Source organism: Sparus aurata, chromosome 23 (genome assembly GCF_900880675.1).
Source record: "Sparus aurata chromosome 23, fSpaAur1.1, whole genome shotgun sequence".
NCBI classification, from domain to species: domain Eukaryota; kingdom Metazoa; phylum Chordata; class Actinopteri; order Spariformes; family Sparidae; genus Sparus; species Sparus aurata.
In genome coordinates this window covers 4,377,916-4,404,642 of record NC_044209.1, presented here as the reverse complement: position 1 = coordinate 4,404,642, position 26,727 = coordinate 4,377,916, and the positions used below count along the sequence as shown (strand labels likewise).

Here is a 26,727-nt window from a genome sequence, read left to right as displayed (position 1 = left end):
TCACAGCAGTCAGTCCATCACTTCATCCACAGACGTCAAGATGAGCAACTGGACAGCCACTGAGATCCAGGAGATGCTTGCGTCTCCTTCTAGGAACGGTTGCTACTTTCAAATTAAAAGCCCCCCGCGGTCTTTTGGACATTGTAATTCCGCCAAAGTGTCAGTAAATCTTTCTCTTGGTCTTGGAAACTCGGTCTGGTCAGATTCAGGCAGCTCGCCTCTTGACCCGCCCCCCTCACAGAGGACAGATACAGTGCAACGAGCCAGAACCCAGAAAAAGGGCCTCTCCGTTATTTAACAGTCCTTGCTATGACGTTATGTTGCTGTGGGCTGATATAATATTTTGAAATAATTGTAGTAATAGCACTGGTAAAACTATTTTCTTTTTTAATTATTATGATTATTATTATTATTATTTTTTTTTTTTATTTTATTTTAATTATTATTATATTTTCGTCCCTTGTTTTCAGCGCCCCCCGCGGATGACGGCAACCCTAGCATTTGCCTATACTGCCTATGCCTAGGGCGGGCTCTGCCCATTCATGGTACTATCACCTGTATCACCAATTAGCCTGTTCACTTTTTTGTTGCCCATGTCCAGACTTGTCTGAAACAGATTCCTGGCATTAAACTTATTAACAGTGTCTAGCAGTTTTGAATATTTCACAGATTAAAAGTTAAGGGTTTTTTAAAAATGTTACACACCATGTATATTTTGCTCAAATAATCTAATGCAACAAAATACCACTGTGCTCGGTTTAGAAAAAGTTAATCCAATATTGGGGGGGAAAGCATATAACAAATAGTAAAACCCTGTTGAGCTTATAGGACTAGATAATACAATCCCTTAGATAATCAGTACTTGGTGTAGAGGTGGGGGTAAAAGTGGTAAATGCTTCATAGGGGTCTTCAGGTGGGCACCCTCCTTCATTGGTGTTTCGTTGAAAGGCCCACGAGACCTCCAAAGGGCTCAACGGCAACACCTGGCATCCCAGATGTGCCCACGTTTGCTTTTACCCCTCGTTGGTCATTTTGCAGCCCAGTTGGGGTCCTTTCTTTTGATCCATAGCCAGTTGCTGCTTTGTTCGGCAGCATCTGACAGTGATTTGACGGCTTGTCGGAAGGCCTGTCCTCGCACTCCCATTCCCTGAAGCAGCTTGGTTGTGGACGTGGCAACAAATCCTCTACACCGAATCTCAACCGGAAGCACCTGGGCACGCCAGCCACGTTGTTCTGCCTCGGTTGCTATGTCGGAGTACTTCAGTCGGTTACGCTCATATGCTTCACCAACTGCAGCTTCCCATGGTACAGTTAATTCCACGATGAAAAGCGGCTTCTGAGAGGTTGACCACAATACCAGGTCCGGCCTGAGGTTAGTTGTAATGATCACAGGCGGAAAGTTGAGTCTCTGGTCTAAGTCAACCTGCATTCTCCAGTCCCGGGCAGAGTCTAGGAGGGTTGCTTCCACTCTTGCAGATGGATTTGCTGGGAGTTGTCCTGCTCTTACAAATGGGTTGGTGTTTGTGTGCCTAGGCATTGGGGGAGGGAGGGCGTTGTTGGTAGTTCTCCTTCCTTCCAGGGTAATCACCAGTTGTCTTAGGACCTGGTTGTGTCGCCAAGTATAGCGGCCTTGAGTAGGGGTGTGCCAAAATATCGATACTACGATATATTGCAATATTTCGTCTTGAGGTACGTTAACGATACACTGGTGCCAAATATCGATATTTAAAAATGTAAAAAATAAATAAATAATAAAATTTTTGTTTTTTTGTTTTTTTTGGCCCACCACCACCACCCCTCTTCGGAGGACAGCTTTATCTTTATTCAAACATAGGTATACAACCAAATAAAAAAAAAAATGGTTTAAGTAGCTCTGAAACCCACACATACCCACAGATATTTAATGATAGTTGTAGTCAGTGTGTGTTGAGAAGAGACACTGTGCAATACATTCTTTGTTTACTTGGCTGTCATTCATGTGAAATTGATTGACAATGTTTAGTAATCCCTGTGAAATGGATTCAGTGCAGTCAATAAATTCTGAATTTCTTCAGTGACACAGATATCGTAATGTATCGTGGATGAAATTCCTTGCAATATATCGATTATCACAGAATCGCTGTATCGTGATATTATCGTTATCGTGGGCAAAATATCGTGATATATTGTATCGCAAGGTACCTGGTGATACCCAGCCCTAGCCTTGAGACAAACTGGTTTTGCAGCCAGTGAGGATGTGTCTCAGTGTTGCAGGGGTTTGACACAGCGCACAAGAAGGATCTTCTCCAAACCATTGGTTTAGGTTTGTGGGTGTGGGAAGAACATCATAGGTGGCTCTGATGATAAAGCTGATTTGGCTTCCTTCCATCTCCCAAAGATCCTTCCATTTGAGCTTACGATGTTCCAGGTTTTCCCAGCTGGTCTACTGGCCCTGTTTGGACTGCGAGACTGCCTTTGCGCATCTGTCTGCCTCCTCTTGTTGCCGCACCAGAGCAACCACCAGCTTTCTCCTCTGGTTCAATGTTGCCTTGTGCCATGTGGGTCAACTTGTCCCAAGTCCAAACCCACCTCTTCCATGCTGCACCTGTCCTACAATGTTATTTGCGTAATGTTTTGTGGCTAGAGGTGAAAATCTGCCTCTTTCAGCCTCTCTCACTCATTGGGATGAGTGTGTGTGCTGTGTATGTATCTTCAAAAAATGACTTCATCCGGTCAGACTGATTATAGAGCAACCTCAGTCGCTCCCCCCTCGATGTGAGCCCCACATCCATGCTCCCCAAAGGATATTGTTTCCCAGTGCTTGCTATGATGTGTTGGCTCTGTCCTATATGTCAGTATACTGTATGTATGTAGTTTGAAGTAGAACATGTTCATTGGACATACTGATGTTTTTGATCAGTGGGGAAGTAAACATATTAAACTAATGAATATAACACCCGCGATAGTCCACTCATGCACTGTTTTATAACAACCACCTTTAAAAGGAGGAGGTTATAGGATATGTTCACCCAAAAATGCAAATTAAAGTTTTGTTGTCCTCGAAACTTTTCTGGAGCACGACATATTAGTGTTGCAGCACTCCCCTGGACAACTTAAGTAGCTGCGGACATCTTTTAAAACATAAAACAAAAGAAAAAAAAATCCACTTGTCTGGCCTAATCAAAGTGTCCAGATGTCCCAAGATCACAAAGAGATTTGAGGAGATCAAATGACATACATGCAGTGTAGAGGAGATGAGTGAAGGGGCTGCCACACATGCTACGGCGCCCAACGAGCAGTGTTAGGGGTCAGTGTCTTGCTCAAGGGCACCTCGGCAATGCCCAGGATGTGAACTAGCATTCTCCAACTGCCAGTTCTCATCTTACTTTTTTGGTCCGAGTGACTTGAAGGTCGCTGGTTCAAGTCCCCAAGCCAAGTCCCTACGGACTGAGCTATTGCCGACTTAGTGATACAGTTTTCTTCCCTGCTTCTGTTTATGAGCAACCTGTTTCAGGGTAAAGAGATTACTTTCAAAATACATGTTTTTGAACATCCAGCCTTTTCACTGCGTTAGCTCTCAATCATTTTATTGTCTTTATCTCTGAATCAGATTTTTTTCATCATCACTATTCGGTAAAATGTCTGAAACCACTCTACATTCAGCCTGACCTGGCCTCACATATCAGTTTCTGATGCCAAAATAGATGAGATGAGTTGCTTTGTCTCACAGTCTGTTTGTTTTATTTTTTCACTGCGTGTGTAGGCGGATGTCACCACCAATGAGGAGCTCTGCACAGATGGCAGTCGCTGTACACTCCTTTCCATATGTGTCGGTATATACCTAGGCGTTGCGTGGAAGACTTGCAGTCTGCTGGCCTTATGCTGCTTCTTTTCAAGCTCACACACCCAAACAAGAACACACGTACATGAGCACACACACAGACACACGCAAGCATACGGCGTGTATTTTTAGCTGCCTTGCAACCTAAGACTGTGTGTATGAGTAAAAGAAAGAGTAAGGAGGAATGGATCATTATTTTGGCATATTAGATATGGGCATAGCAGCAGTCTCCATTATTATTCAACTTAAGACCCCCCAAACACGCACACACATGCACAAATTAATATTACAAAAATGTCACACATTCACACACATTTAATAATTAACACGTCTTTGGACCAGCACGTTTTTGACTGTATCAAAGAAGCGTCAACTCAATTTAACTGTTGTATCTGCCAGTTTTTATGTGTTTTGTATTGGATTGCATTATAGTCCATGTTGTACATCCTTGTCTGTGTATGCGGGTATTTATTTATGGAATAGATTTATTCATGGTTGAATTAGCTCTAAAGCCAGCATACAAACACAAAACAGGTTTTTAATACAAACACACAAACACACATACACTTGAAGTGTAACAGGAGAATGTGGAGTCCTCAGTTGTGAGTACAGCCATTGATCTCACTCACACTGAGAGCTAAAGGACAAACACAGACTGCTGCTGGTACTCTGTATATGCATTAGCATCTATTATGTCTCTATGCTTACATATTTTAAATCTTTCCAGTTTCCTTTGTGTCTCATGAAACGTTTTCAACTTCTTTCCAATACATTGGCTCCAAGGATCCGTGGCCTGAGGTCTTGATCATGTTTTCTCACAATATGAGTTATAAATGTATGAACTAATCTAACATTAAAAAGGACCTTCAAAAATTGTGTCCATTTGTTGGTTGGCTGTTTAGCTATTTTGTCAGCAGGATGACACAACTACTGCTGAACTGATTAAGCTATGAAAGCTTGCTTGGAGGATGGGTCTCAGCCTAGAGTAGACAACTGGATTTTTTTTTTCACTTTTTAATTTCAGATTCTGTTGAAACCGAAGGTAAAGTGTAATTTGCCTCCTCATATTAGGTGTTTCCTGTACAAACTGTCAGATAGGCAGGGACTTGTGAGGGATACTGATTGGCATTCATTGTAGGCAATAGTTAAAGGGATAGTTCAGGTTTTTTGAAGTGGGGTTATATAAAGTACATATCTATAGTCGATCTGTTCCCTACCGTAATCACCAACCAGCGCAGCCTCAGTTTGGAGAAGTAGAGAGCCGCTCCAGCCCAGACACTCAGCTTTGTACTGCAGTGAACGGGGTTCAGCAAAAAAGCGAAATTAACCAGCTAAAACAAGGCTCACCTAAAAAAAATCTATATCAGGTCAAGTGTACATTGTATAGGTAAAATTAACACCGCTTTACATCGCCGTCAGACCGCGCTTTCTTTTGGCACTACATTTTCTCAACCGCAGAACCCCCGTATCCCTACGCATGAGCGCTAATGCGGAAGGATACGGAGAGTTAAGTTTTGTTTTTATCGAATGGTAAACCTCTCGTCCAGCCGCCGCTCGCAGATCAGCTGTTGCCCAGTTACGCTAATGCGTAGGGATACGAAGGTTCTGTGGTTGAGAAAATGTAGTGCCAAAAGAAAGCGCGGTCTGACAGTGATGTAAAGCGGTGTGAATTTTACCTGTACAACGTACACTTGAACTGATGTAAAACATTTTACATCAGCCTTGTTTTAGGTCGTTAATTTCGCTTTTTTGCTGAACCCCGTTCACTGCAGTACAAAGCTGAGCCTCTGGGCTGGAGCGGCTCTCTACTTCTCCAAACTGAGGCTGCGCTGATCGGTGATTACGGTAGGAAACACATCGACTATAGATATGTACTTTATATGACCCCACTTCAAAAAACCCAAACTCTCCCTTTAAGCGCAGAATGGGAATTACACCCCATGCCATACCAAGGGTCTATACACATGAACACGAGCATTGAGAACATTGTTTGTGTACGCAGAGTTAAAAAAAAACATTTTTGGACAACTAACCTTAGCAGTTGCTTGTTCCACTAGCTGCCATCATGGCAGCCGAGAAGTATCGATCTCTGAATGCGACGTAACATGGAGGAGAGTTAAGGCAGGAACACACCGGCCCAACCGTTGGACATCTGAAGCATTTGGGGAGACTCAGACGAGTTCGAGGCAAATCTGTTCTGTGTGTTCAGCTGCGTTGGAAGCTTTCGGAGCTGTGCGGACGTTGTCTGCTCCGATTCAACATGTAAAGTCTGAGAAGGTTGGCTGTCGGCCGTCTGAGCCATCGGATTCTCTGATTGGTTGTATGCTAGCTGTATGCCCATTCTGATTGGCGGTGTGCTAGCGAATCAGCACAGTGTGTGGGAGGGGCGGAATACTGTGTACGCTTTGTTTTTCTATGCACTCCGTTCCGTCATTCCCTGTTTTCATGTTTTGGAGTACTCGCACGAGACTATATCCGTTCAGGACGAATTAATCTGTGTTCGTTTTGTAATGCCTCGCTGCATGTTTAGTATGTAGCTGTTTTTGTCTGAAATAGTTAAGCTTCATTTTGAAAGTAAAGAGAGTTGTGTGCATAAACCTCTCGTCTAGCGCCACCTGCTTATTGCATCTCGCACAAGTCATGTTGTCATGTTGTTTTTAAGGAAGCAGACATTATAGGATTTTGATGTAGAAATTTTTGTTATTTATTTTGTTATTTATTTTGCAAATATAGTTAAATAGATGCACAATATGACTGGATGAGATCTAAAATGATTAAAGGGCTTCTTTAATTTCTGCTCAACATTAACAGATGGACACAAGAATCATCTGTTAACTTTATCTATGTTATAGATGAGAACCCTGTGTAGGCTAGTTTTGTACAAATTTGCATGTAACAACCATTAGCCGTTTTTAGACGCGGTTTTAGACAGAGGCTCGCAAATTGGGGGTCTGTTTTGGTTTTGAAGGTACACTTATTTCCGCCTTGCCTGCTATCTAAAAACAAGGTGGCAATGTGCCGGCCTCTGCGTGAGGTGGGCAGAGGTGTTGATGACCTGCGCTGTTGTGCGACCCAGAGCCGGGGAGTTTTAAACAGTGTTACTAACGGCGTTACTTTTTTTCAGTAACGGGTAATCTAACTAATTACTATTTCCATCGTTACAACGCCGTTACCGTTACCGACTATTTGATGTGGCGCGTTACAAGCTGAAGCTGCTCATTGAAGCTGTTGTCATCCGACTGGGCTCTCAGCCACCGGAGCTGCAAAGCGGTTTTATTTTATAATTTTTTCTAGCTTGGCGAGGGAGGAGGGAGGGGCGGGACAACCGCATAAATGATGGTGATTGGCTCTCTAAGGTAGAGTGAGAGTTCGTAAGCCAATCAGAGGCAGTGTTCAGTTTACACACAAACTACACACGCACACAGCAGCCTCGCACACACAAACCAGCAGAGGTCTGCTGCAACAATGGCGAGTTTGTAGGGAAAGTTAACATTTTCTAAGTGGAAGTACAGACACTACTTTAATCTCTTTTGTCTACGTCCGTTGTAAGCAACTCTAATCTAATGAATCATCTCTCAACGGCACACGCTTCTACAAAACTAGTGGCCAAAAACACCAATGTTGACATGTTTGATGATGACAGCAGGCCAGGTGTGGCTAACTTGAGGACACGGAGCTGTCCAAGCAGCTAAAGCTGGATTTTTCTGCTCCAGCTTCACAAAAACTTGTGACACAGACTGAACTGAATGCAATGATAGACAGGTATGTTGTTGAGAACATGCTCATGTTATCAACAGCTGACTCAGACTCCTTCAGAGCACTCACTGGCAAAAATATCGGGGAGAACAGGTGCCGGTCCGCCATGCAGAAAGACATTTTCTAAATACATGGATGCCGAGTACGCTAAAATGAATACCGAGCTCAAAAGGGGGAATAATTAAAAGTAATGCAATAGTTACTTTTCCTGGTAACTAGTTACTTTTATAGTGGAGTAATTCCGTTACTTACTCAGTTACTTTTTGGAAGAAGTAACTAGTGACTATAACTACTTACTTTTTTAAAGTAACGTGCCCAACACTGGTTTTAAAACCAAGAAACAGCTGATCACAGCAGTCAGTCCATCATTTCATCCGCGGACATTAAGATGAGTAACTGGACAGCCGCTGAGATCCAGGAGATGCTAGCGTCTCCTCGGTCTCTGTAGCTGTTTGGTTGTGTTAGCTTGTTGTGTCGGCAAGCTAAGGACTGTCACTACTTTCAAATTAAAACCCCCCCGCTAAGAACCCAGTTCTAAACTCCAATGGGGTGCAATGTAAAGCTCTTATTCTGAAGACAAATTCGTTGTCACTGTTCACCGCCCAACTTCCAGCTTCATGTCACATCACATGTTTACGCCTACCTCAGAGGCGGCTTTTGGAAAAGGGGAAATATTACGCCTCTGTTTTAGAAAGAAAGGCCGGAACATTGCCGTCCTTACCTTGGAGCAAATGTGCCACCTTTTCTATCTAGAAAGGGCTAATGATTGGCCCTTACATGCATGTTGTCCAATACAGACATTTGGAATCTATTTTTTAACCATTAGGATGGAGTAACATATCACATCATCAAAGTTGTGGACCCCTAGAGTCTTGTCTTCAATTCCAGTTAATTCTATTCTTTTGTAATTACCTGTTATTTTGAGATATATCATCATAAATTTCAAATCAGAATCAGAATTCATTTATTAGTCCCGCAAACAGGGACATTTCTGTGTAACAGCAGGGTCATGCTATGCAGGGTCGAGGTAAATTCTGAACAAATGAGTCTTGAGTCTTTTGCGGAAGATAGCAAGTGATTCTGCTGTCCTGACATTGGTCAGGATTGTGTTCTACCACATGCACTGGGGCGTGTGTTCTGACCAGTGTTTGGATGTAGATGGGTGCAGTTCCGCTGACGGCTTTGAAGGCCAGCACCATTGTCTTGAATTGGATGCGGGCCGCAACAGGAAGCCAGTGGACGTCACGGAGGAGGGGGGTCACATGGGCGAATTTGGTTAGATTGAACAGTGCACAGTGCACAATTGAGGTCTCCTGGGAGTAGTGCTGGTTGTAGAGTTTTACAGCAGCAGGAAGGAAAGAACTGCAATACCTTTCCTTCACACACTTGGGGTGTATCAGTTTATCACTGAAGGAGCTGCCCAGTGCTGTGATGGTGTCTTGCAAGGGGTGGGACTCCTTTACCAGCAGCAATTACAGCTTATCTATCATCCTGCTCTCTCTCACCACCTGCATTGGGTCAAGTGGGCATCCCAGGATAGAGCTGGCCTTTGTGATAAGTTAATCAAGTCTCTTCCTACCTGCTGCCGAGATGCATCTCAGCAGTCGGCTCCGCTGGCACCAGTCCACAAAGTCCTTAATAAGTTCTCTGTAGGCTCTGTCGTACCTGTCCCTGATGAGGCCAACGATAGCAAGGTTGTCAGAGAACTTTTGGAGATGGCGGTGGGGTGATTGGTGGGAGACGTCTGAGTGTACAGGGTAAACAGTACAGGGGCCAAGACTGTTCCCTGTGGGGCCCCCATACTGCAGACAATTGAGTTCGACACATAGTCCAGGTCCTCACATGCTGTGGCCAGTTGGTGAGGTAGTCGAGGATCCAGGACGTTAGGTTTTGGTCCACCCCCGTGAGCTCCAGCTTGTCCCCCAGAAGGGCAGACTGTATGGTGTTGAAAGCACTGGAGAAATCAAAGAAACTTGTTTATGAGTTAAAGGAAATATTAAAAGGACAACACTCATGCATGACTTATTATCCTTGTTACTGCAGCAAGGACTCCTGCTAATTGTTTCAGGCACCTGCACAGAGGGAGAGCAGACTTTTGACAAATCCCCAGCCCAGCAATACAATAAATACAAACAAATTGTGTGTGGTTCCACACATGTTTCAAATAACATCAGATATACAGAAAATGACAAGATGCTTGTGTTGTCAAGCAAACGCTTTAGATATATGTCACAGAATGTCACACATTTATTAAAATTATATTCATAGTTGCTGGAAGAACCTTTGTACATAATTTATTTGTGTCCTTGATTCTGTGTTTTCCAGCAGACAGATGATGCCGCCCAGACAGATAGTCAGCCACCAACACAGACAGTACCTGAAAGCACAGACAGCAAGGCCCAGCCCAAGAGACTTCATGTCTCCAACATCCCCTTCAGGTTTAGAGACCCAGACCTCAGGCAAATGTTCGGGGTAAGTACAACAATATATGCAATATGTTAAATTTCTGAAATCTGAGACAACCCGAGTTGATGATTTGACAATAGATTTTAAAATCAACCATTCCTTTTTTTGTTGTTGTTTCTTTGCAGCAATTTGGCAAAATCTTAGATGTGGAAATCATCTTCAACGAGCGCGGTTCTAAGGTACATATGTGTTGAGTGCAATCTCTGAATGACTTAATTTTACTTTTGTATTAAGTGTTTCAGAATCTTCTGCTCCAGAAGATTCAATCAGCACACTAGATTTCTTTCAATCATGTTCTGCTTCTCTGGCTTTAAACTGTTTACTAGACACAAAGAGATGTAATTGATATCATATGTATATTATATACGGTAATTATGTTACTTTTGTTAAGATGGGAGGCACCGGATGGAGTGTTCTTTTATAGTCTAACTTAATTGCTCGACTTGATGATTTATTTACTTATTTATGTATTTTATTAAAATATGTTAGACTTTTCTCAATACAACTTTGAGAAAGTTTGAATTCTGAGGAGCAGTCTTGCTGACATTAGCAGCTCAGCTAGGCTTACACTATCAGCGTAAGTTGTGAGATGATGTATGTGATTGTTATGTGATGTAAAATGAAAGTTAATATTATACACCATAATTCGACAGACAAGCTGCTTAGATAATGTGCTACAAGGAACATTTAAATAATTATTAAACAGCCTCAATTCAATACAGATGCCCCTATATGACTTACATGCCTAAACAAGACTGTAAGCGAGAAGATTTTCTGGCATTCCATCCTCTCCACTCCAAAATTCTAGAGGAGAAACCCTGCTCTGTGGGAGCGAGCATTGTCATCTTGGAGGTTAGAGTTCGGTCCCAGACTGTGGAGACATGGGATTGCCACTGATTGCAAAATCTCATCTCGATAACTCTCTGTACTGAGATTTCCTCCAATGATTACCTGATTGTCAACTTCTGGGGGTACCAGAAGCTCAAAACAAGACTCAGTAGCAGCAGCAGAATAAGCTGTTTGGCATTGGCAGAGAAGATTTGGCAAATTTTCATGGGCGCAACCCACATACTCAGCTCTGCTAATCCCACCAATGCATGCTCCTTACAAATGTGGCACCATTTAAAAGGGAAATAGACAGGCTTTCCAACGGTATAAAATTTATTGCCAAGAAGCATTATTACAATAAAGAAATAATCTACCAAACACACGTTTCCTTCCTTTTTGTGCTATGTAAGATTTAATTGACTTTAAGTTGTATGTCTCAGCACAGCAAAGCATAGCTCTTATTGATCCAAAGTTGTTTGCTTGTTGTTATATTGGCATTCTTCTGATCCAATAATTGCAGTCAGATGCGGCTGTTTTTTTTTTTCATTTTACTTGAGCGAGTAGACACAATTAAAAATGCATAGCCCCTAACTCACGTGATGTGATGCAAATATTCTATTCACGTTTGGTATGAATGTGGCATTATATAACTTAATCAGATAAATGTGTTTGCCCTGCCACCTTGCAATGAGGGTACTCTGCAGTAAAGGCTTTATACTTCACATCCGCAGTAGTACTCCCCAAGACCTGTAAACACATTTTGTAAAAGTTTTAGAGTTACCACGCATGTGTCAACCCTTTTGACACATGCGAAGGGTTCATAGCAACACTATCAATGAATTTGCTTTACTTTGTAGGCCTGTGAAATATTTTGGATACTGGTTAATATAGGATACGTTATTGTATACAAGAATTGACATATAACATGGAGCTGAAAATGTTGTTCTGTGCTGTGGTCCTATGTAAGCAAGTTGTTGCAATGTTGGGTATAATATGTAAAAAAAATGAAAATAATGTGAATGTTGTTCTTGCCTCTTTCCATTCTGCATGTAGGGTTTTGGGTTCGTAACGTTCGAGTATAGCGTGGATGCAGACAGGGCCAGAGAGAAATTACATGGCACCGTGGTAGAAGGCCGTAAAATAGAGGTGCATGTTCTTAAATATCTATTTTGACTTGTTCCTTCTCCCTGCTCCCCTTTTCCTCTTTGTGTGTGTGTGTGTGTGTGTGTGTGTGTGTGTGTGTTTGTGCGTGTGAGCATTTGACAATCTGCCACCACATCCCACCTTGCCATCTGTTTCATGGCATCAAATTGTCAAGTCATCCAAGCCTCATCACTTCCCTTTCCTTGTGCAGTATTATTAATCCAGACACAAAAATGTAGACATACTTTATAACTACTGTATAATACATTAATGTATGTGAGTTTGCTTGTTTTTTCTGTTTGTTTTCTTTTTTGTTCCTTTTTTGTTTTACTTGATTTAATACTGTCAACGACATTTACCTGACCAAAGGTTTAAAAGTGAAACTCACTTTTCACATTCACCTGTGTGCTTTTGAGTTTGGTCATGAATTTTCAAAAGAAGAGATGTTCTTATTTTGTTAAATAAAGAAAGGAGCTTTCCCCCAACATTATTTTATCTTGCTTATCCATGGACAGAGGAAGTACTTCTTTAATAACACCTGGAGAGCGAAATGCAAGGTTAACAGCTCACATGATTTGGTAAAATCACAGTACCCTAGTGATATGTATATGTCTTGTGTTCACGCAGAGAAAACAACAGGTAGACAATGCCAGCCTTGAAGCATAACGCTGTCCATTTTTTACCTAATATCAAAACTATGATTTGAATCAGGACTGGTTTCAACAATGGACCATATTGTAGAGTCTACACGAATCTTCAGTGGATTTTGGTAAATGGGCTGCACTTTGTAAGCCTGGGTTGGGCAGAATTAGCACTTTCCCATAGTCAGAGGTTGGGGATTTAAGAAGCATTCTTCCATTGCTAATCCCTTGCACCTGTCACTGTTTCCCATCGTACCTGCAGATGTTAAAACATGTATTTCTGTAATTTTACCCTGACAAAGGCCATGATGTCTTGGCCCCAGAGTAAGTGTCCTCATTGATAAATCCATCCACCCATCCTAGGGTGGGATATGCCTGTCGCTGGCACGCTGCAACAGTGAAGTTGTTATGGGAAAGGAGATATATGTCGTTTTGGGGGGGATGCTGGCAATAGACCTATCCAGTTCAGCTCAGCCACAATTTTCTACTATGAGCCAAATAACTCACTTCAGCAGGATTCTTTTTCACAGTCCACCTCTGACACTTTGCACTCAGTTTATCTAAAGCCACTGAAGAGCCAAAAAGCTAAACACGGCTAAACTCAGCTCCCCCTCAAGCTTGACACTTCAAAAGTACAGGTTTCAGCTCTAACCATATTTTGCAGCAGGAACACAATGCAAGGGACACACTGTATTCCAAGAGTTAGTCCAATGTGCTTTGTTTTCAGTTCAAGCTTTCCTTTCCTTCCCTCCTATGGCAACACCAACATCAATATTTCTCAGCTCTCTACAATAAGACCTCCAAATCAACCCACACTCCTGTTATATTCTCACAAAGACAGCTGCAATGTCCTCTATATGTACAAAAGGTATATCTAATATTGCTGCATCGCCATAATATACACAGTGCCAGGACCTTCATTACACTTCCAACAGTCTGCTCAAGCTTCTGGAGAAAGCAGTTGTGCCTGAATGGGTTAAGTATAAGACTCACACCCAGAAGACTGAAGTTTGTATCCATTTTGAAACATATTTATACACTGTTCACTCAAAATTTTCCCTTTTCCCCTATTTTCTGTCACAGTTCAAGTTCAGACAAATAAATACTTGGTTAGGTTTAGGCAACAATTATAGGATAAAATAGACTGTTTCAGAATGTTAACCACATCTTACAATGGCTAACTTCACCGAAGTGTGTACTTTTCCAGTCTTCTCCCGTTGGTAGAGAAGCAATGGCTCATCTTCTGGTTCCATGGCCACTAGAGCTGATAGTTGCTGTTAGATGTTTTGGTTCAACCAGCTGTGCTATGGCGTGTTTCACAGCATCCCAGAAGCTCTCTGCTCTGCTCCACTGATGATAAACCCCAAGTCTATTGCTGGTGACAGCAGACAGCAATAGACTTGCAGGGTAATGCACTTTGCAGGGCAGGAAGTTGCACCTCTAAAACCCATTTCCACATGGCATTAATATGATCTATGTTGGGATCATAAAAACATGTCTAAGCAAGCTGTAGAAAGACCCACAGAAGAGATTACAAAAGGATTCAAATGCAATGGCCAGTGGAAAAAAAGGTAAAAAACTACTGCCCTTTGGCCATCCAAGAGAGAGACCTGAAAAGAAATGAAATGTAATTTAGGGAGGCCACTCTGAATAATGGATCCATGAGTTCAGAGGTTTTTCAGAGCCCCCAAAACACTGCACAATGATTTATAATTCTCAATGACAGGATTCTCTGGAACTCTGGAAATTTATAATGGCGGCAATTGTTTTGTCTTTCATCTTTCCAATCATAGAGTAGACGATACAAACACTGTGTTCTTATTACAGAGTTATCTACATGAAATCTGCATTTCCTTGTATTTGATTGACCACAGCAGTACCTTTGAGGTTGACATTACATTACAGTCCTGCGACATGTGAGCCAAGTTAAACTTTTTTGCTTGGCAAAACTGTGGTTTTTGCCACTGGAATGCTGCCACTCAATGGAATGCTGCTCTCTTGACTTATTTTGGCTAGCTCAAAGACTGAACATTCAAGACAGTCTCGATAAGTAGTGTGCCATGTTATCATGGCTCCTACTGCTTTTTTTTTTTTTTTTTTTTTTTGCAGCACCCACACGGTCAGGTGGTACTGATTGTGAGCTGTAATTTCTCTGGTAAACAGACTGACCCTTTCAGCTGTTGCAGCTGGATCATCTCCAGCCTGTTCCTCCTAAAGCAACAAATGCAGCAGCCTGATTAGCGGTAGGCATTGACATTTGATGTTGTAGGTACCCCTCTAGCACCACTTCTTGAGATGCTCCTCTACTCTCTTAGAATCAAGAGCAAGAAAAGTCAGAGTCAAGGGTGCACTGTAAAAAAGAAAAAGTTGAGAAAACGTAAAATATCAAGGCAACATGATTCAAGAGATTTTTGAGTTTTCTCAACTTTTGCCTGCTGTTGTTGACATAACTAAGGTTTTTAAGTTTTGCCAAGAGTTCTGCCAACTTGGATCTTCTTGTTCATCTAATTAGGAGAATCCTGTGAGACTAAAAAAGAATTCTTGTATATATATGTGTGCATACCATATATTGACAGAAACACACGACGATGTACGTAGAATTCACAGTGGTGCAAACTAATGCAATCAGTATAATGTAGCTGTCCGGCAAGAGGAAATGGGCATGGCATAATTTGGCTAACTCTAACTAATAATTCGCCAATTTTTGTAGCACACTTACTTAACTTAACAGACAGGAAGTCTCTCTCGGCAAACACCCCTTCACTCATGGTGCCAACATTTTTATCATCTTTGTTAACTCGACACAATTTAGCCACAGAACAAACGATGTGAATTAACCTGCAACCGTCTTACACATCATCTTATTCACAGCACATTCACAAACCATAATTACCCCTACAACAACAGAATACCCAAGAGTCTTTGCGCTACAGTCCACAAGGGGCCTTACACTATAAATCACTCGTGATTGGTCACATTGTCACATTGACCAAAAATGGATCTAATCTCATAAATCGACTCGATCGACTCTGAGCTGAACTCGTCACAGCTTCCGCCTGCGATGCAAGATCTGGTTGTTTACCTGAAGCTCCTGTGGATGCACCTGTTCAGCAGAGAGACGTTAAATACTGTTTGAACTGGTTCAGACATGCGCACGTTGCACAGTGTTGCGCACATGAAGAATCTACGAGTTGGCCCAACTTTTACAAATCCTTGTTGTGCTGATTTTAAAATAGTAGTTAAGACAACAATGAGGGAAATTTGCTGGGCAAACAAGATTTTATAGATTGCTTATTGCAAAGCTTTTTTCTGAGTCAGTTTAATTTGAAAACTCAAATGAGATAAACAATTAGTAGTTATCATTTTTACAGTGTGGTTGGGGCCTTTGGATGGTAAAAACACTGGATTTTGCCTTGGAGAGTGTAGTTTATTTCCTGTTTGTGACCAATAGTCAGGAGTGATTTGTTTTTTGATTTATGTTAGTTATATGTAATATGTATGTATGGTAAGTAACTTACCAAACTTATGGCAGTGAGTTACATGACAGACATTACTAGGCTCAGTTATTAGTAGTTATTTTACCCCAAAGTATGATCTTTTCCTGAACCTAATCATGTGGTTTGTCAGTAAGCTGTATCTAGTATAACCAGACATTACATATAACTTATCACTGTTAACTTGACTGCAGAGCCCTTTACGTGTAAAAACTGACACTAAAGGGGTAGGTAGAGTCCTTGACACACAGAGATTCTGCAATATCGGCACAATGAAGACATGCCTTTAAGCCATCCCTGTTTGTTCACTATGAACTAAGCAGTTCATACAGCACTCCAGTGTGTCATTTTATACAGCATGTCGGTGTTGCGTAACCAAAAGAGGCACACATCATAACGTTGATATCTGTATTTTATTTTTTTTTTTGTCTGGCTCTCACTTGCAGAGAAGGATGCTGTATTCCTGGGGAAAGTTCATGTCTTGGCTGGCAGAGCTGACCATCGCAGTGATTTTTCATTATTAAATTTGGCAATGTTTTTATACGTAAGTTGCCACAGAACACAATAGTGGAAGGCCAAAAAGACATTGTGAATTAAAGTTTGTTGCTCAAAATCACACCACACAGTCATCTGTTATTTGGGCAGAAGCATGACAAAGAGTCGGTTGGACAGACAGGATGACAGCAAAGTATAGAATTTGTATTTTTTTCCTTTACTCTTGTAACTTTGTCTTGTGGGTTGAAGTGTGGGACATTTCTACACTGAACAAAAATATAAACGCAGCATTTTTGTTTTTGCTCCCATTTTTCATGAGCTGAACTCAAAGATCTAAAACTTTTTCTATATACACAATTGATCCATTTCTCTCAAATATTGTTCACAAATCTGTCTAAATCTGTGTTAGTGAGCACTTCTCCTTTGCTGAGATAATCTTTCACACCTAACAGGTGTGGCATATCAAGATGCTGATTAGACAGCATAATATTGCACAGGTGTGCCTTAGGCTGGCCACAATAAAAAGCCTCTCTGAAATGTGCAGTTTTGCTTTATTGAGGGAGTCAGAAAACCAGTCAGTATCTGGTGTGACCACCATTTGCTTCACATCTCCTTCGCATAGAGCTGATCAAGTTGTTGATTGTGGCCTGTGGAATGTTTGTCCACTACTCTTCAATAGTTGTGCGAAGTTGCTGGATATTGGCAGGAATTGGAACACGCTGTTGTATATGTGTAATATACGTGTCATATCCAGAGCATCCCAAACATGCTCAATGGATGACATGTCCGGTGAGTATGTTGGCCATGCAAGAACTGAGATGTTTTCAGTTTCCAGGAATTGTGTACAGATCCTGGCAACATGGAGCCGTGCATTATCATGCTGCAACATGAGGTGATGGTCGTGGATGAATGGCACAACAATGGGCCTCAGGATCTCGTCACAGTATCTCTGTGCATTCAAAATGCCATCAATAAAATGCACCTGTGTTTGTTGTCTATAATATACGCCTGCCCATACCATAACCCCACCGCCACCATGGGCCACTCGATCCACAATGTTGACATCAGCAAACCACTCACCCACACGATGCCACACGCGCTGTCTGCCATCTGCCCTGAACAGTGAAAACTGGGATTCATCTGTGAAGAGAACACCTCTCCAATGTGCCAGACGCCATCGAGTGTGAGCGTTTGTCTGTTATGACGATGAACTGCAGTCAGGTCGAGACCCCGATGAGGACTACGAGCATGCGGATGAGCTTCCTTGAGACGGTTTCTGATAGTTTGTGGAGAAATTCTTTGGTTATGCAAACCGATTGTTGCGGCAGCTGTCCGGATGGCTGGTCTCAGACGATCTTGGAGGTGAACATGCTGGATGTGGAGGTCCTGGGCTGGTGTGGTTACACGTGATTTGTGTTTGTGAGGCCGGTTGGATGTACTGCCAAATTGTCTGAAAAGCCTTTGGAGACAGCTTATGGTAGAGAAATGAACATTTCAATTCACGGGCAACAGCTCTGGTGGACATTCCTGCAGTCAGCATGCCAATTGCAAGTTCCCTCAAAACTTTCGACATCTGTGGCATTGTGCTGTGTGATAAAACTAAACATTTTAGAGTGGCCTTTGATTGTGGCCAGTTCTTGCATGGCCAGCATACTCACCAGAAATGTCACCCATTGAGCATGTTTGGGATGCTCTGGATATGACACGTATACGATATATATACAACATCGTGTTCCAGTTCCTGCCAATATCCAGCAACTTCGCACATCCATTGAAGAGGAATGGACCAACATTCCACAGGCTACAATCAACAACCTGATCAACTCTATGTGAAGAAGATGTGAGGGACCACCAGATTCTGACTGGTTTTCTGCCCCCCCAATAAAGCAAAACTGCACATTTCAGAGTGGCCTTTTATTGTGGCCAGGCTAATGCACACCTGTGCAATATTCATGCTGTCTAATCAGCATCTTGATGTGTCACACCTGTTAGGTGGGATGGATTATCTCGGCAAAGGAGAAGTGCTCACTAACACAGATTTCGAACGATTTTTTAACAATATTTGAGAGAAATGGCTCTTTTGTGTATATAGAAAAAGTTTTAGATCTTTGAGTTCAGCTCATGAAAAATGGGAGCAAAAACAAAAGTGTTGCGTTTATATTTTTGTTCAGTGTATTTCATGTGATGAGTGAAGGATCTGTTTAGTTGTCCGACTGTGAATGCCATCCAAATGAAACTGTCCCCCTATTCCACCTCTGTAACTTTGACACAGACAGTGAGGTGGAATATTGGATCCCCGCCTTCACTAGGGAGCATGAGAGTGACTATTATTTAAAGCTTAAAGCCAAACACCAAGGTGCTTTATTTGATGAGATGGTTGTAAGAACATGTTGGTGTCTATGGGCTCGCCACACATAATAAAGTCTATGCTTGACTCAAACTAGTTACTAATTAGTTATCTCAAAACTTGACCAATGATGGCAACCAATCAGAGCTAGAGTAGAGCAGGCCATGCAAGAAAAGCAGCATGATCCATAATATCCCACTGGTGATGCTCCAGAGTGCCTGCTTAGAAAAAGAATGGCTTAGCCAATGGCCCAGGTAACATAAAAACTGTATGTGATTTAAGATTACAATCATTTACGCAATTTGCACAGACTTTTTGCACATTCTTGCAGATCAATAAAAACTAAATCTTGAAAAAACATGCTCTTGGTGCCTTCAAAGTTTTTACTATTTTTATAGGACTTTATCTGGGAACTGAGCCAATATGTGATTATATCTTTTGTGAGGCAACTGAGGTGTTTTTGTCCAGATCCGTCAGTATGATGGATGAAGACACCTTCTTTGGACAAAATGGTCAGAGTTATGCTTTAAGAAACCAGCTAGCTGCTTGTATAGAGAGAGCTGAAAGAGAGAGTTTGTGCAGTGGAATGATTGCAAAGTTTTCTTGGCCGCCTGAGTAAGATGCTGCTTATTCCTCTCTCATCCCCTCCTCCCCCACCATCCTTCCAACAGTAGCTTGTTTAGGGCCCCATCCAACACAGTTACAACGGTAACAGTACACAAACACGTGGGCGGGGCCAAAAGGTTTGGGAATGGTAAGTGTGGGCGAGCAAGCCATTCTGCCAGCATTTCCTCTCTCTCTTCCTCTCTCTTTGGAACGTTTGCAACGCTAAAACTCACGTGACATTTCTTTTTGAATTGTGGTTGAGTTGATGCTGTATATTGACATACATATTTTCTTGCGTGTCGGCGTGCGTGTCCATTCACTAAGTGTTCTCCTGAAGCTGCGTGTGCGAGCGATACTGACTGAGATATGAATTCGTTTGCACATCTATATGAGACTGTTGGAATCCCATTTCTTGATTTATTTCATTTTTACAAGACAATGCACCCTTATTTTAATTTACCCTGTTAGCTGTTTTTGGATATGGAATGATTTGATTGATTGATTGACTGATTGACTTGGTTTGTTCATTTGAGTACATCTAATTTCTTTGATTGTTTTTAATCCTATTAAATATTCTTGCAATGAATTTGAGAGGCTGTTGTCTGAGTGTGAATGCTTTGTGTTGCTTTAGTCACAACAGTTCTTCTCATGTTTTAAAGTTGACTTGATGTTGCATAATGCTCCCAACATATTCTCTTCGCCTCTTCCCTCAACAACAATTTCTTTGTTTTTATTTTCTCCCCCTCCTCCTCCCCACCGCATGCATCTGTACATTTACAATACATAATTTTGCCAAGTGCATCTGTTGTTCTGTTTCTTTTGTCTGTATGTTATTGAAATGTCACTATTATTGGGGAGAGCATGCTGGAAACTTCATAAAATATGAAAGAAAATATGCAAATGGGAAAAAAATATTTTGATGTGTTTTTAAGTGTTTCTGAATGCAATTTTGAAAACACACAAATTACATGGGTGTTTGCCATGATACAGTGTACTGCTTCCTTTGTTTATTACATCAGGAAACTATGCATGCAAGTTTTCTCTTTACAAGTGTAGGACTTACTACGAACATGTAAGTGTCATAACTCATGGACCCCTCTTTATCTGCTGTAGGTCAACAATGCAACAGCCCGCGTAATGACAAATAAGAAGACTGTCAACCCATATGCAAATGGTAAGGCTGAGTTAATGTTTACAGTGCATATGAAAGAAAAGCTTAATCTTGTAAATTTTCATCCTTCATTTATTGTCTATCTTTCAGTCAATGCAGGTTTAATCTGCTTTATTTGACACTGACCAATAGAAAAATAACCAACAGATCGAAACTAAGTGATCTAAATGTATTACAAATCTAAACTGCAAGATACATGTTGCATAAGCCTTCAACCCCTTCAACTGGACACATGGAAATCATCAGTGATACAGCCAGATTCATCTCTGTGTAGTTGATGGTTTTTTTGATTATGGTGTAAGTATAAAAACAGTTTTCAGAAAGAAAACAGAAGGTCCCACTTTTGTTAAATCTGTATTGTGGCAAAACCTCTACCATGAAATTTAAGAACTATTCCAAGCAACTCCGCAAAACAGTGACTGATGAGTTCAAGTCAGTCAGACGGATACAAGACAGTGCAATTGCGCTAGGGCTATCGAGCTGGCTATCGGCTAGCGATAACATTTTTTAAAAAAATTAAAAAAATCAAATTGATTACAAGCCTTGTGATTGATTAACCAAAATCAATTGCACATACCAGTATTTGCCTTAAGCGTTTCAAATTATTTCAATGTAAATAGATTTTGGTAAATGAGTGAATCAACAAATAAATGGACATTCTAAACTTTAAAAGGAGTTGATACTTTAAGCTTGTAGTACTCCTTGCTGCATGAATTGCACAAAATGGTGCTCCTTTCAACAGTTCCATATGGCCGTTTTTTGAAGCCCAACTCAGTGTGTTTTGGTATTTCTATGATCTTTCCTGACAATCCTGATTTTAGGGGACATGGGTGAAAAAAAGAAAAAAAACTATTGAGTTTCTGGTGAACATGAGTGTCCTGAGAGAACAAAAAAGTCTTGTTCACACGAGGGAGGTTTTCTAGGGTACCTCAAATGGCCTTCCTCAGTGCCAAGATGTTTACATTGTTGTCCTCGAAGGAATTATTTTTCTGCTCTGATGTAAGTGGACAGCAGAGTCTTGAGCTGTGTTGTGCCATTCATTTATGGAGAGGTTTCTTTGTCTCCATAATGTACAAATCTGTGCAGTCCTGGCTGCACTGACCAGTATAAATAGCATTACACTGCTTATGCTTGGGCGATTTGTCCTTAGGATGGATCTGTTCTGCCTCAGCATGTTGGTAGGTTTGAAGTGAACTGGGATATGATGTTTATTAAAGATCCACCTGAGTTTCTCAGATGTTAACTTGACATAAGGAATTATGATGTTGTTAAAAGTTTATGTCTTTCTCCCTCTGTCTGCCCTTGATCTTTAAGAGGTTTTGAAGAAAGGTCCAGTTTGGGTTCATTTTTGTAGCTATTGGTAGGATCTCGCCTCAGTAGCATTTTTCACACAGAGTCACTGCATTGTCTCTGCATCGGATGTTCGCCAATTCTCTGTCGTCGTTTGTTCACACAGAACCAAGCAGCTCCAGTGTAAAGCTGCAACAGTGTGTAATTTCCACAGCAAGCCATTGCTGCTGACGGTACACGCCATGTTGATGATGTCTGTGTGTTTTCTTCATCGTTTGTACCCACTGACCGATTGTGTTTATATGGATGCTGTTAGAATGTGTTATGACCCACCATCCACCTGGTGACAGAGTTACGTTTTTTCGCTCTGAATTACATAGTTACATAATCACCATCAGTAAAGAGAATGTCTTCTGGAGGAAAGTTCCCTTAAGTTTCGGTCGGGAGGGCTGACCATTGCCGTGATTTTTTTCAAGACAGTAACTACAAGCAGGAGTGAACCAACACCTCACATCCTGGATCCTTGACTACCTCACCAACCGGCCACAGTGTGTGAGGATTCGGGACTGTGTGTCGGACACAGTTGTCTGAAGTACATATTCTGCCTATTGGACCTTTATTTAGATTTTTAAAAAAGGGTCAATATTTAGATCAAATCTGAAGATGATCAAACTATGAGGATCACATTCTTTGACTTCTCCAGTGCTTTCAACACCATACAGTCTGCCCTTCTGGGGGACAAGCTGGAGCTCACAGGGGTGGACCAAAACCTAACATCCTGGATCCTCGACTACCTCACCAACTGGCCACAGCATGTGAGGACTTGTGACTATGTGTCGAACACAGTTGTCTGCAGTATGGGGGCCCCACAGGAAACAGTCCTGGCCGCTTTCCTGTTCACTCTGTAAACCGCAGACTTCTCCCACCTATCACCCCACAGCCATCAAAAGTTCTCTGACGACTCTGCTATCGTCTGCCTCATCGGGGATGGGGACGACAGAGCCTACAGAGAACTTATAAAGGACTTTGTGGACTGGTACCAGAAGGACCACATCCAGTTCAATGCAGGGAAGACCAAAGAGCTAGTGGTGGATTTTGGCAGGTACAAACAACCCTGCCCACGGGTGAACTTTCAGGGAACGGAAATTGAGATGGTGACATCTACAAGAACCTGGGAGTTTTCATGAACAATAAACTGGACTAGACTGATCACACTGGAGCAGCATTTAAAAAAGGTCAGAGCAGACTCCATCTGCTGAGGAAGCTCAGGTCCTTTGGAGTGCGAGGGGCACTCCTGACTACTTTCTATGACTCTGTGGTAGTATCAGCCATTTTCAATGGAGTAGTCTGCTGGAGCAGCAGCGTCTCGGCAGCAGGTAGGAGGGGACGGAATAAACTTATCAAGGAGGCCGGCTCCATCCTGGGATGCCTTCTTGACCCAGTGCAGGTAGTGGAAGAGAGCAGGATGAAGCTGTCATCGCTGCTGGTGAAGGAGTCCCACCTCCTGCAGGTCACTTTCACAGCGCTGGGCAGCTCATTCAGCAATAGACTGATATAACCCAAGTGTGTGAAGGAGAGGTATCACAGGTCCTTCCTTCCTGCCGCTGTCAGACTTTACAACCAGCATTGCTCCCAATAGACCTCACTCTGCACTGTGCAATACAACTATAGATTACTCATTTCTAATTTTTAGTTTGCACTATCTGGTCAGTTTGTTTAATACCTACATTTATTACAACACAATAGTGATAGGAGGCACTTGGTGAGTTAAAGTTTTTTACCAGGGACAGATGCTGTTTTTCGGGCAGAAATGCGACAAAGAGTCGGTAGGACAAACAGGATGATAGACAATTCTCAATGTATAACTGCAGTATTGTTTTCCTCATATAAGTTGCAGAAGACTCTACCAGTTACTACATTACTGTTGTTTGGTCTTGTTATGACATTTCTCTACATTTTGTTGAGTGAAGGATCTGTTTAGTTATCACAGTGTGAACAATATCAGATCGACATGTCCCCACTCCCCGCCACTGGCTTATCCATTCACACAGGTACAGTTTGCCTCTGATGCGCCTCTGATACTACCTCCTCAGGTACATAAGAGCTGCAGCAAAATTGCACCCCTCGACACATCTGAAACTTTCACACAGAGGAGGATGCAGAGTGTGACAAAATAGATGATTTCTGTCCAATTTGGCCCAGATTCACCAAGTATAAAATTATTGATTTACCATGCTTGTTTTTGTAAACCATATTTGCACCATTTAATTTGTAGACATAAAAATCCTAGGCTTACGTTCTGTATTTTATTTTGGTAACTATTACAACATTTTGGTTTGAATAATACACACGTCTTGTTAAGTTTAATTAAGTTTATTTGTTCAGTGCATTATTTACTTTGTTTGCAATTACCATACCTACCATGCGTTTCAGGGGTTGAAAGGGGGGGAAATGCCTCATCCTTTTATACTGGCAGTGAAATCATCGATGATGTCAGTGGGAGAAACCAAGTCCTGGGGGTGGTATGGTGTTTGTTAATTGAAAATCTTTCTGATAAACTGGGTTAAGTTATCAGTCTATGGTAGTGTCAGCTGAGTGGCAGTCGAGAGGAAGTATATAGGATGAAATACATGGATTTAGGCAATGTTGTAAGTTACTTACCAGTTTGCAGGGAAGAGATGGGTACCTTTGTATTGGGACAACCTGTATGAGCACTGGCTGCACAGCCACTATATAAGCAGACTCACTGAAGCTGTTCGAGATGAAAGATGTCATGTGTCGGCATTTACACCTGATTTGATTTAAGTTGAGTTGATTTAACATAAGTTGAGTTATGATAAGTTGTGCTTATTTAAACATTTATTCTGTTTGTGTAAATAGTTTGGCGTTGCATGTATAAATTGGTAGCATTTGTAAATGAACCACCTTTTGATGCTGAAAAAACGTTGCCTGAGCCTACTTAAGCCACTCTGCTATCACATCTTAACATTTGGTGGCAGTGGTGGGATCCAGGCCATTAGGAGGCAATGAAGTGATGGTCACCAGCAAGGGGCAGCAGGTGGTCCACCCCAAGGCCCAAGCGTGGCTGAGCTGTCAAACCTTCTGCATCAGCTAATGCAACAGCAGGCAGGTCGGGACCTCCAGATGCGGCAAGAGAGTCAATGACAGGACAGCAGGTGGAACCAGATCCAGTATGGGTATTCCCAAATCCAACGTGAGGTGTACCTGGAGCAACAGGAGCTCCAGGTCCTGATGGAAGCTGCAGCCGCCTGACCCACTCCCTTTGCACCTACACCGGAGACAACAGATCCAGCCAACCCTGTCGCACAAGAGACAGCCCCATCGCAGGTAGATGACGGACAGCATTCCAGTCTGGTGAGATTGCATGGCTGGAAGAGTCTGAAAATGCAGCCATACAGTGAAGGTGAAGACAATGAACATTTGATGACATTTTGAAATAATTGCTCATGCCACAGTGGCCTCAGGATGAGTAGGTGCTTCAGCTGGCGTCACTGTTGACAGGAAGAGTAAGTTCTGCTTATGTTGCCATGGACACTGATGACACTTCGCACCTGGGTGAAAGAATGAAACCAAAAGACCTCAAAAGATGCTGCAGAATTAGCTGAAGCCTTCTTGACTGCTCATCATCCAGTTAAAGACTTCCTCCCAGCCAAGAGCCACCCGCCCACATCCTCGGGTAAGCCTGTTGGTGGTAATGAGTATAGAGCCAAGAACTACAAACATAGTTTCTTTCCCACAAATACAGTTAGTTTATAGCCTAGAAACAAAGTCCTCTTAGCTTGTCATGCATGTTGTGAGACAGGACATTTTAAAGCTGAGTGGCCTAAAAACAACATCATGTGTTTTGCTCCTTAGTTTAATAATTGCGGACAGACCCTGTGTTGCCCTTATATACTTAGAAAGTAGTCGCACCCTAGTCAGAAAGGAGAGTCTCCCTAGGTATGTCATTGTTTGGGGGGGTTAGTTGACATTGTATGTATTCACAGTGACAAGTTGGAGTACCCCTTAGCTGAGGTAACTATCCAGGTCGAAGGTCAGTGCTATGTGCTTTCTGTAGGGGTATTTCAACTGCCCTATCAGGTTGTGCTAGGCTGTGATCTCCCTGTTATAGCTGATGTGTTAGCTAAACAGTCTTTTGAGGCTAGAACTAGCTGCTCAAGTGACAGTTTGCTAGCTGTCACCAGATCAAAAAGTAAGATGGATCAGTCTAGCTTAACCACAGGGTGGGAGGAATTAGCGTTTGCTTTTGCGGAAGTATCTCGTGTTCAGACAGAAGAGGCAGGAAAGGGTATGAGGTACAGTAGGAGCTGAGCATGTGCCTAAGCCATTAGGTTACGTTACTATTCCTAGTGATATTCCTAATCTCCAGAGAGAAGACCCAACACTCGCCCCTTTGTATGGTAAATGTGTACCTGAATCCACCAAGCAACAGGCAGAAGACCGGAAGCATTTACAATCAAAGGAGACAGGTTGTATCTCTGTAGCCAGATAGGTGACCAGGTAGTCATTCCCCAGAGTTTGAGGCCCACTATTCTTGACCTGAGTCATTCTATCCCTTGGCCAGGTCACTTGGGACAGGCTAAAACATTTTCTAGAATGGTTCCTCGTTTCTATTGGCCCCAGCAGTATGCAGACAGTGCAATTTTGTA

General features: G+C 42.1%; 1 protein-coding gene across 8 annotated transcripts in view; it reads left to right on the top strand.

Moving 5' to 3' along the window:
• rbfox1 (RNA binding fox-1 homolog 1) overlaps nucleotides 1-26,727 on the top strand; it is a 176,504-nt gene that overhangs the window by 94,129 nt on the left and 55,648 nt on the right. For 7 of the 8 annotated variants that reach the window (XR_003982660.1, XR_003982659.1, XM_030407447.1 and 4 more), the window contains exons 3-6: nucleotides 9,902-10,048; nucleotides 10,168-10,221; nucleotides 11,924-12,016; nucleotides 20,710-20,770. Coding sequence is in view for 6 of the 8 variants with exons in the window: in XM_030407447.1 (XP_030263307.1) it covers nucleotides 9,902-10,048; nucleotides 10,168-10,221; nucleotides 11,924-12,016; nucleotides 20,710-20,770 (355 nt within the window). In the remaining 2 variants the exon portion in view is untranslated. The remainder of the gene's footprint in view (nucleotides 1-9,901; nucleotides 10,049-10,167; nucleotides 10,222-11,923; nucleotides 12,017-20,709; nucleotides 20,771-26,727) is intronic. The other variant, XM_030407444.1, reaches the window with a different exon arrangement.